This window comes from Acomys russatus, chromosome X (genome assembly GCF_903995435.1).
Source record: "Acomys russatus chromosome X, mAcoRus1.1, whole genome shotgun sequence".
Taxonomy (NCBI): domain Eukaryota; kingdom Metazoa; phylum Chordata; class Mammalia; order Rodentia; family Muridae; genus Acomys; species Acomys russatus.
Window position 1 is genome coordinate 7,161,732 of NC_067169.1, and position 16,472 is coordinate 7,178,203.

The window sequence follows — 16,472 nt, forward strand, 5'->3', positions numbered from 1 at the left end:
CCACTTGGCGGGTAAAAAGACAGATGATGGGTTCAGAGCTAGCTGAGCCTCCATAGTGAGTTGCAGGCCAGCCAGAATTAAACAGTGAAACCTTGACTTTAAAAACAGTATCAGATACTCTGGCAGTATTATTACAGACAGTTCCTGATATTTCAGATACCCAACGTCACCTAGATACATTTTTTACATGGCATCCTCTTCACTATACAACATCTGGCAGAGCATGGTACAACATGAATAACTGCAGCCCAGAATTTAGGAGATAGATACAGGAGAATCATCAAACATTTGAGGCTAGCCTATCTTACATAGCAAGTTCTAGATCAGCAGGGCTACATAGTAAGACCTCATCCCATAATAGAAAAATAGTCTGGGAGCTGGAGTTTTGTGATAAAGTATTTGTCTTGCATGTGCAAGACCATTAGTTCAAAACAGAACATGTCCAGGAAACCTCCCCTTTCCAGCTTATACTTTCTACACTACTGAATCTACATACTTGTTCTGCAGGTCAAAGATGCGCTGACATTCTTCTTTGTAACGCTCTTGATGCTCAGCCACAGACCTTGATCCACGGGCAAATTTACTCATGGGGCCCTCTCCAGAGCGAGCCTGTTCGGTTGACATTGTGCGTACTACATCAATAACTTCCCAGCGGGACAACTTTTTAATCTGAGAAAAACACAGAACTACATATATGTAACTCAAAAGGACAAACCAGGACCATGGTTAGAAATATGGACAAGAAAAAAAAAATCCCAAATGAAGTTTAGAAAGCTTTGGTAAAGTATTTAGGATGATCTACACCACATAAAAACCCCAGATGGTTCTTTACAACACCACCTTACCCTTTTATCTGCACACAAAGCCTGCTACTTGGACTTTCCCTCTTATATACCCACCTCTTCCTCAGGCACACCAAATTTTTGAAGAAGCTGCTTTGCATTTTTCAGAGACAGACGACGAAGGTCTGCATCTGTTCCTGTGACTATCTTTTTCACTGGCTGGGGCTCCTTATCATCCTGTCTCAAACAAAAAACAAGTGAGACTCTGAAGCTGAAATGCTAACAGTAAGCATCTATGCCCTTCTGGCCAAGAAAGCATTTCCAGGCCTTCCACTCTTCATCTCCTGACCAAACCTCATTCCTTCCTCTTTTGATTTCTAGAAACCCAAAGACTCTCGCCTTCTGCTGTGTTGGTTTGTTTGGAATCTTCACATAGGAGAACCCTTCACCACAGCCTGTGGGATCTGCTACTCCAGTCACCTCCAGGAGACATTTGCCCTTCATGGCAGCAATGAAAGCCCTTGTAGTATTCCAAGGAGCCGTACGAACCTGAGATAAATAAAAGGATTCTCAGGGTTGTGGAAAACATTGTTCCACGCCTAGCCACTACCCTAAAAAATGGTAGAGAAGAATTGCCCTGATCACTTTCATAGTTTCCTAAATTATCCAGATATCCAGTGAAATATGGCAGCTATCCAATGCTCAGCTCTCTTCTTTAATACTTAAATCATGATATTAAATAGAGAGTCAGAGTGCAACCAGGGACAGAAATATGTGGGACAATGATACTCTTCAGTCCATCATCCCTAGGACTTCAGTAGGTAGTGTTGTACCCACATTCATGATGCTCATAGTTAGGTGGACAACTGCATTTGACAGACCAATTATTCAAATGGATTCCTTATTTTTATTTTCTTACAACAAGGTCTCTAGCCCAGATGCCGGAAACTCTCTATGTATTAGAGCTTAACCTTGAATATCATCAGCCCAAAACCTTCTTTTTAAGAGCTAATGAGAAGTACTGATAAAAATGAGTGTTGAGGGCTGGAGAGATTGCTCAGTGACTTTAAAGCATTTGCTGTACAACCATAAGGACCAGGAAAACTGGATCCAAGCACCAACATAGCAATCCCCATGTCCACAAATGGCAGAGACAGAGACAGAGAGACAGAGAGAGACAACAGAGAGAGACAGAGAGAAGAGAGAAGAAGAACGATGAGGAGGAGAGAAGAAGAAGAGAAGAAGAAGAGAAGAAGAAGAAGAAGAAGAGAAGAAGAAGAAGAAGAAGAAGAAGAAGAAGAAGAGAAGAAGAAGAAAGAAGAAGAAGAAGAAGAAGAAAAAGAAAAGAAGAGAAGAGGATAAGAGAAGAGAGTTGTGCATGGTGGTACACGCCTTTAATTCAATGCAATGGAAGGCAGATCTCTGTGACCTTGAGGCCAGCCAGTTCTACAACTCAAATGCAGGACAGCCAGGACTACAAGAGACACTCTGTCCTCAAAAAACACAATAAATATATAAATACACTATACATACAGACATACATACATACAGACAGACGAGAAAATGCGAGGTGTGGTGGCACATGCCTTTAATCCTAGCATTTGAAAGGCAGAGGTAGAGGCAGGTGGATCTCTGTGAGTTTGAGGTCATCCTGGTCTACAAAGCCAGTCCAGGACAGCCAAGACTAACACAGAGAGACCTGTCGCAAAAAAGGAGAGAGAGAGAAAGAGAGAGAGAAAGGAGAGGGAGAGAGAGAGCGCGAGAGAGAGATAAATAAAATTGGGTCTGGAGTGCTGGCTCAGAGTTTAAGGAAGCTTGCTGCTCTTCCAGAGGACTTGGTTTTTGTTCCCAATGCCCATGTCAGGTAGCTTACAACCAACGTCACCTACAGAGAAATCCAGTGTCTCTGGTCTTCCATCACTTACTTTTGTGCACAAAGGGACACACACATGCATATGTACCAGTAAAGATTAAGAATTCAAGTATTTCTGGGCATGGTGGTATGTTTGTACTCTCAATATTTGGGATGCGAAGGTAGGAAGATTTAACAGTTCCAGGCTAGACTCTGTTACAAACAAGACTCTTGTCTCAGAAAAACAGTTTGTAAACTCTTACTTCGTCATCAATCTTTATCTGGAACTCTTCTTCGTTTTCTTCCTCGGGAGCAAAAAAGGATTTCTCTCCATAGCCAGCATCCTGAAAGAGGACAATTCTATGTATAAAGTCAATTGTTGGGTTTTTTTCTTGAAAACATTTTATGAATATCAAATATACAAAAAGAAAAGCATATTGTACATGAAAATGGATCCTATAATTGTTAATGAAGGTATTACTGTTGTACATCCTGGAGGTACTAGAAGATGTGCCAAGGAATTCTGATGTATTAGGGATATCGTGCAGTGGTAGAATGCTGCCACGTGGGTGATGGGAATTGAACCTGGGTCCTCTGAAAGAGCAGACAGTGCTCTTAACCACTGAGCCATCTCTACAGGCCCCACACAAAAATAGTTTTAAAGGAACTTATTTGGACATGTGGATAGCTAGGACCCATTTAAAAAGCAAACAAAATAAAGTATAGAATTTCTCTGTTGAACTCTTTCCATTTTGGCCTTTGTAGTGGTTTCGATGAAAACAGCCTCCATAGGCTCATGGGGAGTGGCACTATTGGAAGAGGTGGCCAGGTTAAGAGTGTGGCCTTGTAGGGCTGGTGGAGCACACCTTTAATCCCAGCACTGGGGAGGCAGAGGCAGGCAGAACACTGGGAATTTGAGGCCAGCCTGGTCTACAAAGCGATTGCAGCATAGTCAACGCTAACACAGAGAAACACTGTCTCAAACACAACAACACAACAAAAATGTTGTAGCCTTGCTAAAGGAAGTGTGTCAGTGAGGTGGGCTTTGAGATCTTAAATGCTGAAGAAAGCACCAGTGTCACTTTCTCTTCCTGTTGCCTGTCAATCTGGACGTAGAACTTCCAGGCACCTCTCCAGCACCATGTCTGCCTGTGTGTTGCCATGCTTCTGTTAGGATGATAATGGACAAAACCCTCCGTCTTGTAAGAGGCCCATTAAATGTTTTCTTTTATAAGAGTGTCTATGATCATGTCTCTCTTCATAGCAATACAAACCCTAACTAAGACAGCCTTATAAGCGTGCATCTCTAAGCCGTATTTCTAGCTACTATCATCTCTGCCTACCTGGGAATCTGAAAAGTCCTCTCCCTGATTGTTTTACAAAAGAGATGCCACTCAAATGAATGAGCTATCATTTCTAGGCCAAGGAAAGATGACTTGAGTCCCTCACTGAGCCTCACATTGACAGTGAGCTACACTGCAGCTTTCATTAGAATCCAGACTCACAGAAAGTACCTCATCCAGTTTAAATTGTTGAGTAACTGGTAATAATGTAGTAACTGTCATCTCTACAGTACCCTCTTCTACCTCTCTGAAAAGAAACGGAGGCATAAGAAACGAGAAGAGGCTCACCTTTAGTCTCTGCTCTGCAGCTATCATGCTATAATAAGCACAGCACTGTTCTGGTGATACCATGGCTCTAATCTCCTCTTCCGTTGGTAAACGAAAATCAGACTTCAGCACCCACCAGTTTGAATCCATCCCTGGAAAAGACACAGGGAAACTGTTCTGAATCCTAAAGACCCAAAAGCAACAGTATAGTAAATAGACACTGAACCAAGAAATGCCCTGGTTATGACAAAACCACTGCTGCCAGGTTTCTTACATCTTACTTACGTAAGACGGGCAAATACTCACATGGACTTTACTAGCAACCAATCATCAAATTATCAAAAAAAAAAAAAAAAAAAAAAGCAATCACACTCTCTAGTTACAAGATTTGGTACCTTCTCACTTTGACAGCCATCAATTTCTATTCTATTAGCTATGAGTTCTTTTAAATGAAAGTTATAATTCTTTGGGACTATGAGAGCATCAAAGAAAGCAAGTAGTCACACTGATGACCTGTACGTTTGAAGTCAGCACAGAGCTTTAGCCTCTTCCGGATGCTGCTTTCTGAATGTGAAGGAAAGGCTTTCTTTATAACTTCCATCCGGATCCTCCGTGGCGTATTTCTACTCTTCCAAAAGAGGCGGTAAATAAACACCTGCCCATTAAGACAAATATATTTTATTATATAAAGGATAAAAGTCCTCACCAGGGTCCCTTCCCCAACTATGCTCCTATGTGTTTTCATCTTTCTATTAGCCTGTGCATCTTGGCCCATCTCCCACACTCCCACCTCACCTGAAGAAAGTCTCGGATGTGTGTATTGGCCCTTTTGGAGTTAGGACCGGGAACTTCAAACAAGGGACACTGCTGGCCCACCACAAAATATCCAGTAATTCTCGAATATAGTAACCCTGCCGTGTTCGAATGATCAGGAGGTCACTCTCTGGCATGTTATGAAGATAAATTGGAGCACGAAAAAGGTTGTTTTCAAATGCCTAATAAAAGTGAACCACAAAGGTTATTTACAGAGAAGCTCTAGAAAATGCAGGCAACTATTGAAACAGGAAAGAATTTACTTCAATCTCTATCTTTGGTCTAAAGTTATACAATAAAATAAGCAGTCGGGTGCGGTGGCACTCGCCTTTAACCCCAGCACTCAGGAGGCAGAGTCAGGGAGGTCTTGGTGATTGGAGGCCAGCCTGGTCTACAAAGCAAGTCCAGGACAGTCAAGGCTACACAGAAACTCTGTCTTGAAAAATCAAAAAAGTAAATTATTTGGAAATTCACAAACTAGATTATTCATTTCTTAAATTTTTTTACCCACTTTCTTTTAAATCCTTACAGACCAAAAAAAAAAAAAAAAAAACTTTTTAAAAACAGAGGCAGGAGGAATGATAATGTATGCTTGTAATTCAGGCATTCAAGAGGCTAACGCAAGATGATCAAGGCCATTCTGGGCCACACAGTTAATTCCAGGCCAGCAGGAGCTATGGCAGGAGATTGTCCATCAAAAAAAATTGAGTCAAAGTTGGGCATAGTGGTATATTCTGTAATCCCAGCCCTTGTTAAAAGACAACCAGGAGCTGGGTGCAGTTGTGCATGCCTGCAATCCCAGCATTTGGGAGGCAGACGCAGAGACAGGCAGATGTCTGTGAGTTTGAGGCCAGCCTGGTCTACAAAAGCAGTTCAGAACACCCAAGGCTACACAGAGAAACCCTGTGAAAAACAAACAAACAAAAAGGAAAGAGCCCAAAAAACATACAAAAAAAAAAGAAAGTAAGAAGAAAAGAAAAAGAAAACCAGGGAGATTGGGATTCAAGGCCAGCCTTGACTACATAGTAAATCTGAGGCTAGCTGATTACATGAGGACCCTCCCTGCCCCCAAAAAAGAAAAAAATGGGGTTGAGAGATGGTTCAACAGGTCAAGTGCTTTTGGCACAAGTATGAGAACATGAGTCTGGATCCCCAGCACTCACATAAAAAGGGGAGCACAGAGGGATATGCCTACAATCCCAGTGGTAGAAGGGAGAGGAACAGTGGAGACAAGAAGATCCTATAAGCTTGCTAGCCTGCTAGTCTAGGCAAAACTGTGAACTCTGGGATCTATGACAGATGATGCTATCTCAAAAAGCATGGTAGCAAGCATGGAGGAATACAACCAACACTAACCGCCAGTTCTGGCTTCCACACATACCTCTCTCTCTCTCTCTCTCTCTCTCTCCCTCTCCTCTCCTCCTCTCTCTCTCCTCCTCCTCTTCTCCTCTCTCTCCCCTCTTCTCTCTCTCTCTCTCTCTCCTCTCTGTCTCTCTCGTCTCTCTCCTCTCCTCTCTCTCCCCTCCCTCTCTCTCCTCTCTGTCTCCTCTCTCTCCTCTCTCTCCTCTCTCCTGTCTCTCTCTCCTCCTCTCTCCTCCCTCTCTCCTCTCTCTCTCTCTCGTCTCTCCCTCTCGCCTCCATCCTCTCGCTCTCTCTCCTCTCTCTCTCCTCCCCTCTCTCGCTCTCTCTCCTCTCCTCACACACACACACACACACACAATTAGCTACCCCATATCCAAGCACTTGCAAAGTAGAGGCAAGAGGATCAGGAGCTCAAGAACATCCTTGGTGGCTACATCGCAAGTTTGAAGGTATAACACAGGCTATATGAGACCTTGACTCAAAAGAAAAAGAAATTATACTGTTTACAGTCAGAAGAGAACCCGCCTTGCCAGCCACTGTATGAAGTCCCCACAAAGTCAAAGTTTCTGACCTTAAGTTCCTTAGTGGCAAATGCAGGACACTTAAAATGCCTATACTCCATAGGACTGCTATGAAGACCTTCCTAAATTACTACAGTAATGTACTCCTAACCAAAAGTGATACGCAAGAGGTGATGACAAAATAATTGAGGGGGATAAGGTCTCACAGAAGGCCAGGAAGGCCTCAAAATAAGGTAATCCCCCTATATCGCTCAGACTGCTGACTACTAGGATTACAGGCATGCTGCCACCATAACCTGGCTTCAGAATATTTTTTATAAATCAGCTAATTTATTAAAAATAAACTAGAGCCAGGCGTGGTGGCACATGCCTTTAATCCCAGCACTCTGGAGGCAGAGGCAGGCTGATTACTGTGAGTTCCAGGACAGCCTAGTCTACAAAGCGAGTCCAACACAGCCAAGGCTACACAGTGAAATGCCTTGTACCGAAAAACCAAAAAAAAAAAAAAAAAGAAAAGAAAAACAAACCAAAACAAACAACATAAAAGATGAAAACAATGTAGCTAAGTATGCCAAGAAGACAGAATAAGCAGAAACACAAAAGCACAGCTGTACAGAACTATTTGAGATAGAAGTAGAAGCCAGATAGGGATCAACTATTATAAGCTTTGAATCAAAAGAAAAGTATGGGGGTCAGGGAGGAAAAGGAAAGAAAGAAAACTACCTCCCTCACAGAAAAAGGTCCGCAGAGAAGTAGAGAGATGGCTTAGAGGTAAAAGCACTTGCTGCTCTATTTATGAGACCTGGAGGTCTAATCTCAGCGCCCCCATCCGACAGCTAACAAATACCTGTAATTTTAGGTAGATACAAGGAATTGTGCACATCCTCTTCCACTCCCACAGGTGAACTTACATGTGCACAACAAATCAACATTTTTTTTTCCAGACAGGATTTTTCTGAGTAACAGCCCTGGCTGTCCTAGAACTCACTCTGTAGACCAGGCTGGCCTCCAACTCAGAGATCCACTTGCCTCTGTCTTCCAAGTTCAGGGATTAAAGGCATGCAACAGCACTGCCACCCTCAGTACCTCCACCTCCACAACCAGGGCATATTCTCAAAACCTGTTTTATAGTAGCTCATATTTGCAATGCCAGCACTCATAAGACTGAGGACTGCCCCAAAGCTTGAACCCAGTCTAGGCTACAGAGTAAATTTCAGACCAGCTTGGGCTGTAAAGTAAGATCCTAGCTCAAAAAAGCCATACAGGGACACACAACCCCCACAGATCAAACAATTAAAAAACAAAAACAAACCTCAGTATTCTATATTTAGACTAAAGAAAAAAATCTAAAAATAATGGAATTATTTAAATGGTTTTTTTTTAAACAGAAAAAAGCTTGTCTTGAACTTTAAACAATGCTAATCTTTTTTCTTTGCTGGGGTTTCGGGTTTGTATTTTTGTTTGTTTTGGTTTTTTGGTTGTTGTTGTTTTTTGTTTTTTTTTTGTTTTTTTTTTGAGACAAAGTCTCCTCTACACCAGATTGCTTCAAATTTGCCTACATAGCCAAGGATGATCTTGAATTCCTCCCGGTCCTCCTGCGCTCCATGTCTAGTGAATTATACTCACTTTTTATTTTTAATTCTTTTTTGTATTTTTTTAAAGATTTATTTATTATGTATACAGATTTCGTATAGATGGTTGTGAGGCAACATGTGGTTGCTGGGAATTGAACTCATGACCTTTGGAAGAGCAATCTTACCCTCTGAGCCATCTCTCCTGCCCCCTTTCTTGTATTTTTTAATGTATGTGAGTGTTTTGCCTTCATCCTTGTCTGTACTCCACATGGATGAACTACCCAAGGAGGCTAGAAGAAGGTTCAAGTCTCCTGAAACTAGAGTTACAGATGTTTGTCAGATGCCATGTAGGTGCTGGGAAATCAAACCCGGTCCTCTGAAGAGGAGCCAGTGTTCTTAGCTGCTGAGTCGTCTCTCCAGATCCTTTCCCTTTTCTGAGGTATGGTCTCACAATATAGCACGGGTGACCTGGTACTCAATATGGAGGCCAGGCTGGTCTCAAAATTTGCCTCCCAAGTATTGAGATTAACGGTGTGCACCTCCACCATCACTCCCAGGGGACTATACTGCCTCATACCTAATACACGAACCGTACCTCAGTCAACCAAAATTCTACTTTGGGGGGCAAACTTAACTCCCTCGTCGGCCAAGTTCCTTAGGAGAGAATAAAGACAGGAAAGAATTCTTCACCTGCAGTAACTGGCCAGGATGAAGCGAGCCCAGGAAAGGAGAGGTGTGGCAATAAACAGTTTCTCCATATTTGCAATCTGGGGCTCCAGGATCTTTTCCGGGTTTCTAGGAGAAACAAAGCAAACTCAGACTCACGGAATAAATTACATACATGTAATCTTCTATAAGCATGGCATTTGCTAAAAACAAGAGACACCGCTCCTTTCTCCCAAGAAACATATATGGCAAAATACATGTTCACAGGTTATTACTACAAACCTAATTGGTTATATTGATAACAAAAACTTCAGGGCCTCGAGAAACGGCTCCATGGTTAACAACACCACGTGTTGTTCTTACACAGGGCCCAGGTTTGGTTCTCAGCACTCATATAGTGCCTTACAACCATCCACACTTCCAGTTCCAGGGAATCTGACACACTCTTCTGGCCTCCTTGAGCACATACGTAGTGCACAGACATACATTTGTGCAGCAAAACACTCACACGCATACAATGAGCATTTTCTAAAAACGCTTTGCGCATGGGAAAAAACACACTCAAAAAAATTCTTTGACTATAGTCTTACCCGTTTATAGTAGTTTTTTATCTTGGTTGCCATGCCAACTTGCATCATTAATGGTCCATTTTCCTCACTGTATTCTGCAAGAATAATGTCGCCATCTTTGCCTGTGAGGTCCTGAGGGGTGCGCATGAAAAACATCTCTCCACCGCCTGAGGCTTGCCTCTCTTGTTCTCTCATCTGTCGAGAAGGAAGATAATACAGCCTATTTCCCACAGGAAGACAAACTATACACATTGGTGTATCATCCACTCTGGGGAAACACCAAAGTGTTCTTTACATGTTATTTTTTTCAATTTCATTGTGAAAACTTTCAAACTTACCACTAAAATGGAAGGAATAGAACTCTGAATATCTTTTCCCTTGCTACTTAAACACTTTGTCTAGTAATCTGTAAATTTTCTACAGATTTTAATTAACCAGTTCTCAAAGCTGTAATCCTTTGCCTTCATATGAATAAGGACATTCTTCTGAATAACCAAAATAGAACTATACCACATCTGAGAAAATAACTCCCTAATATAACCTAATATCCAGTGTAGTCTCCTAATTTGTACCCCAATTGTCTTCTAGAACTTTTCTTCTACCCAGGATTCAATTATACCTTTGCCTTCTTTTTGATGTGCTTCAGCAAAGGCTGGACCGAGTGTGGACCTGGCTGAGATAGTGCCCCGAAGGAGTACTTTTTTAGAGGTGGGCGGTGGAACTGCCGGAGTTTGATGGGTCCCATGTGCGTGGGGAAGAAGGGCTGCCTTAATTCTACAGCTGGAATCGAGTGCTAAACAGGGAACAGAAGAGTTAAAAGTAAATACTAACTCCTTCCCAGGCAACAGTTACCCCCTCCACCAAAACACAGCAGCCATTTGTACCTGGATAATATTCCCTCCAAAAGTACCTCGAAGACCCTGTTGCTTGGGATAGTAATACTCATCATTGGAGAGATTCCACGGATCTTCACTTCTGGTTGAGACATGTTCTAATGACACATCAAACAAGCATCAGTCACAATACCCTTCCCTAATACCTCTCTGTGTTCTTCTAAATACCAAGTCCTTTTCTTTTCACAAACCTGCTGTGGCTCTTCCTTGATGAACCCTGTTTTTCCTAAGAGGATTCGGCTCCTCCTCATAGTTGATTCTTTCTTAATCTCCTTGGAAGGGAAATTAGATGTAGCTTCTTCCTTCTCGTCAGGGATCTCTGAGGATGTAACAAGAAATGACCTCAGAATTGATATCCCGAAAGGCTCCTTTTCTTCTTTTCCTCCTCTTCCTTCTTCCCACCCTCTTCTCCACCCCTCTGTGCAATCCTAAGGACTGAAATGAAGGTATCACACAGGCTGGGCAAGGACTCTACAACTGAGCTACATCTCCAGCCCTCTTGACCTCTTTTGCATTATTCTTAGATAGAATCTCACCAAGTTGTCAGAGCTGCCCTGGAACACACTCTGTAGCCGAGACAGACCTTGAACTTAGTCTCGCGGCCTTGGCCTCCCAAGTAACTGGGATCTACGCATCCAGGTCCACCTAAAATTCACTGATATTTTTCAAGTTTCTAAGTAGATCTCTCACTTCACTTCCAGACTATTTTTAGTTGGTAATTTGCGCCAACTAAAACTACATGTCTGATGTCTTTGTTTGGCTGGTTGGTTTTGAGACAGTTTCTCTGTGTAGCCCTGGCTGTCCTGGAACTCACTCTGTAGACCAGGCTAGCCTTGAACTGAGGGGTCTGCCTGCCTCTGCCTCCCAAGTGCTGGGATTAAAGGTGTTCACCACCACTGCCCAGCCATGTCTGATGCTGTCTTAAAAGACACAGTTTTCAACATTTCTACACGACTTTCTCCTAAACAATACCCAAACACTGGTATCTGGCAGCTACGATTGCTTTTTAAAAATCATTATCTAACAGTTCCTAGTTTTTGCATTCTCTAAAATTTTTTTATCTCCTCTTGCCCTTTGACATTAATAGTAAGATGTCAATGATAACGAGCATTGGCTTCTGTCATCAACATACCCAAATCAAGTTCTCATCATTGGGATCAAGTGTCAAGACAGAAGGCTCCAAAATCCTAGGCATGGCCTGAGCATCCCAAATGATATTGTCCTCCCAACGTCCATATACCAGATCTTCACTATCGATGGGGAAAATGGAGTACCGAGGTTTATCAGGATCCAATGTGGCTGCAAAACCTGGCCAAAACAGGAAGAGAAAACAGTTAACAAAACATTAATGCTCCTTTCAGTCATGATTCTACCAAACAGAAAAAGAACAATTAGGTACTGATAGGACTATTCAAAAGGAACCTACTAGAGATCATGTATATCTCACTTTGACAGAAACCACTGCTGACAAAATGATCATTACAGTGTTGTCTATAATAATTAAAACTTAAAACAGCTGTCGGGCACTGCTCACGCCGGTAATCCCAGCATTGGGGATGGCAGAAGCAGGCAGATGTCTGTGAGTTTGAGGCCAGCATGGTTTACAAAGGGAGTCCAGGACAGCCAAAGGCTACAGAGAAAAACCTGTCTGAAAACACTGAAAAAAATAAAACACCCAAATCCTAAAACAGCCTACTTACTAAGGGATTAGATAAATAATTATTGCTCAGCAGGTAAGAGCACTGCACTGCTGTTCCAGAAGACCCAGGTTCAATTCCCAGTACCCACATGGTAGCTTACAAATGTAACTCCAGTTCCAGGGGATCTGACTCCCTCACACAGACACAGACACACCTTCACACAGGAGAAACTCTAATGCACAAAAATAAATAAGTCATTTAAAAAATACGGTGTGTAGTATTGATATTAACTGTATTACCAAATAAAGCAATTATTGGTAAGTTAGGAAAACACACTTCTAGAAACATTGAGCACAAAATACGAATTCTATGCACTTGGGAGACTGCAACAAGGACTGTGAGCTGAGGGCCTGACTGGCTACACATCAAGATCTTCTACCAAAAGTACTGTGCGAGGTGGGCGGTGGTGGCACACGCCTTTAATCCTAGCACTTGGGAAGCAGAGGCAGAGGCAGGTGATCCCAGTGAGTTTGAGGCTAGCCTGGTCTACAAAGCAAGTCCAGGACAGCCAGACTATAAGAGAACCCCTGTCTCAAAAAACCAAACAAAATTCTTTAAAGTACTATGGAACTGACTTCGGTATGGTAGCACTCTCCTTTAATCCTAGAACTTGGGAAACAAAGACAGGAGGAGGCCAGCCAGGATTGCAGAGCAGAACTTCATCTCAATAAAACAAAAGAGAAACTAATGCAACCTATACGTATTTAACTAGAACTAAAGATAAAAACCTTTTCCTGCCAGGCCTGGTGGCGCACGCCTTTAATCCCAGCACTCAGGAGGCAGAGGCAGGCAGATCGCTGTGAGGTTGAGGCCAGCGTAGTCTACAAAGCGAGTCCAGGACAGCCAAGGCTACAGAGAGAGAAACCCTGTCTCGTAAAAACAAAAAGCAAAATGCAAAAAAGAAGAGAGAAAAAGAAAGAAAGAAAGAAAAGAAAAGAAATTACCGGGTGTGGTGGCGTACCCCTTTAATCCCCGCACTCGGGAGACAGAGGCAGGCGGATTGCTGTGAGTTTGAGGCCAGCCTGGTCTACAAAGCAAGACCAGGACAGCCAAGACTATACAGAGAACCCTGTTTTGGGGGGAAAAAAAGAAAGAAGGAAACAAGAAGAAATTAGCAAGACATGTAGTGGCATACATCTTTAATCCCAACACTTGGGAGGCACTGGTAGGCAGATCTCTCTAATTTTCAGGCCAACCTAGTCTACACATATAAGGTGCCAGGACAACCAGGACTAACAGTGAGAACTTGTCTCAAAAAAAAAAAAAAAAAAAAAAAAAAAAAAAAAAGGAAGAAAAAAATCACAGTATACATAGTGGGGTGTGGTGCCTTACACATGTAATCCCGGCACTTGTGAGGCTGAGGTAGGAAGACTGCAGCAAATCTGATGCCAACCTGGATACAAGATAGGCAACACCCTGTCTCCAAAAACACTAGCACCAGGGCACTCACGACACAGAGTCAGATGGAGCTCTGTGAGTTCAAGGCCAGCTTGGTCTACATAGCAACCCTATCAAAAACAAAACAAAACAAAAAGACCAGTGTCAGGGAACTCACGCCAGGCATGGCAACAAACACCTGCAATCAGAGCACTTGGGAAGCTTGAATTAGGAAGGCGGTGAGTTTAAGGACAGCCCGGGCTACATAGTGAGCTCCAGGTTAGCTTCAGGTATAAAACAAGACCTTGTCTCAACACTAACCAATAAGCAAAGCTTAGCCATATACATGCAGAAAACAAAACACCTAAAAGTTATTATAAATGATAATCTTTAGAATATAAGAATTTCCCTTTTTTATATTGTTTTCATGCTGTTGAGCACAGTTTTTGTGTATTTGGGTTTGGTGTTGGTTGGTTGGTTTGTTGGTTAGTTTTCGATACAGGGTTCTCTGTGTAGCCACGGCTGTTCCAAGACTCACTGGCCTCAACTCATAGAGATCAGCCTGCTTCTGCCTTCCATGTCCTGGGTGCTAGGGCAAGCATCACCACTGCCCGACTAAGCACAGTAGTTTTTATTTTAACTGGGTTGAGACAAAAAATTATACCTGTTTTTTTTTGTAATGCCCTTATGAGGAGAAAGATTTTTAAACTCCAGATTTAAAAGCATTTCACTATCCATCAGCTGCCTACAAGACCATAACTAGGATTCCTGAGATGAAGAACTGTGTTCTAGATACTGCTAGCACAGAAACACACCTTGCTGAACATTGTAAGCCATAGCATTCCTAGTCAGACTGGAAGGAAGCCAGCCTGCCAAACTTGCACGCTGAGGTTTTATTCCTCTGTGTCTGACATCCTCCCCATCCCAGATGATATCATCTTCCCAATGCAGTTGTGTCACCATTAGGAAGTTTTCATCTGCCAGGAGATCAATGCCATTGCTTTCCTCAAGTTCCTTAATTTCTGTACAAGTAGAAAAATAATCAATCACTCAGTACTGGCCATGAGATATCACAAGTGGTACTTTTACAGGTTTAGTATCAAATACCTTCACTCCTAGCACCTGGGAGATTCAAAGGAAGATTTCCAAGTTTAAGGTCAGCCCCTGCAGGATACACAGTGAAACCCTATTGCTTTAAAAAGATTGATTGATTGATTGATTGATTATGTATACAGTGCTTGGGCTGCATGTATACCTGCAGGCCAGAAGAGGTCATCAGATCAGTTTAGAGATTTTTATGAGCACCATGTGGTTGCTGGGAATTGAACTCAGGACCTCTGAAGGAGCACTCAGTGCCCTTAACCTTTCCAGCCCTGAAACCCTCTTTTAAAAGCCAAATATGGGCAGTGTGTGATGGTGCAAGCCTTTGATCCCAACACTCCACAGGAACAGGCAGGCGGATCACTGTGGTTCAGAGGCCAGGACACCTAAGGCTACACAGAGAAACCCTGTCACACAAAAAAACAAAAAGCCCAAGACTAAAGATAGGGGCGGGGCTTGGGGGTGCGGGGATGGGGATGGTGAGCTGCTGATGAGATAGCTCAGTGGTTTAGAGCATTGTCTGCTCTTTTCAGAGGTCCTGAGTTCAATTCCCAGCAACCATATAGCGGCTCACAAGCATCTATAATGTGATCTAATGCCGTCGTCTGGCGTGCAAGCTTACATGCAGGCAGAGAACTGTATACATAATAAATAAGTATGCCTTTAGGAAGAAAACCAAGGTTTGGGAATGCAGCTCAGAGGTAGAGCGCTTGCCCAGCATGTGCAAAACTCTGGGATTGATCTCCAGCACAGGAAAAAAAAGTCTTATTTGCACAAATTACCTGGTAATTAAAAAGTATCTGCCTCCTCTCCAACTCCTACTTTCGAACAGCACCCATTTCAAAAGTAGAATCCTTAAAAGAGGCCTAGCTGAAAAATGGCATGAGCTACTATGCAAATAAATCTCCTACTAAAGATTCTACCCAAGAACTTCCCAGCTGAGAAGTCTGTAAAAATGCTAGACCCCTTAGCACACTGATTCCTCTCTTTTATACCAGAGTTGTTTACCTTCATCATGTTGCAGTTTATTGTAGGTTCAAGCTCAGTCTTCCTCATTTTAAAGCCATAGTCAAACCCACTGCCATCTTCAGGGACACCAAGCATATCGTACCACAGCCGGGCAGGCCCATAACGCCACTCTGCCACTCTTTGATTAGCCTTCATCACTTTCTTTCTTTTTCTAGTTGCCTGGAAAAACTTGAACTCCACAGGTGCCTTCATTGTGGTCTGTAACGGAGTCAAAGATGTAGAGGTGAGGGTTCTCCATTCCAAATGACTTAAGGCTACCCAGAATTAACAATTATAAGGTGATTCCTGAACAGGACTTTTGACTTGGAATTTAGGACATGAAAAAATAGAGGTATAGCATGGCATGCTCTGTCCATGAGTCAAGTGCTTCGTATTTAGCAATGTACCACCATCTACCCTGCCCTGCCCTACCCACCAAATATTTCTGTTACAACAGAGAAGGTGAGACTACTGGATTGAACTCATAATAATTATTCACTGATGGGTAGCAAACAACTCTTAACGCTAAAGCGTCAGTTCCGACTTTGACACAAGCTAGACAGCTTTCTTCATGCCCCCTTGTGGACTTTTAATCCCACATCCACTTTGCCTACTTCATCATCAGAGAGACACTGCTCTGGAGG

The 16,472-nt window shown here is 42.7% G+C and overlaps 1 protein-coding gene across 1 annotated transcript; it reads right to left on the bottom strand.

Annotated features, from left to right (window-relative positions):
• Positions 1-474: 474 nt before the first annotated feature.
• On the bottom strand, positions 475-16,041 carry LOC127184677 (transcription initiation factor TFIID subunit 1-like). Its single transcript, XM_051141021.1, is given in 15 exon segments — positions 475-669; positions 900-1,019; positions 1,110-1,331; positions 2,898-2,978; positions 4,266-4,396; positions 4,758-4,899; positions 5,040-5,128; positions 5,131-5,239; positions 9,205-9,309; positions 9,771-9,944; positions 10,369-10,542; positions 10,634-10,740; positions 11,873-11,950; positions 14,598-14,741; positions 15,816-16,041. Coding segments are annotated over 15 exon segments (2,097 nt in total).
• Positions 16,042-16,472: the final 431 nt, after the last annotated feature.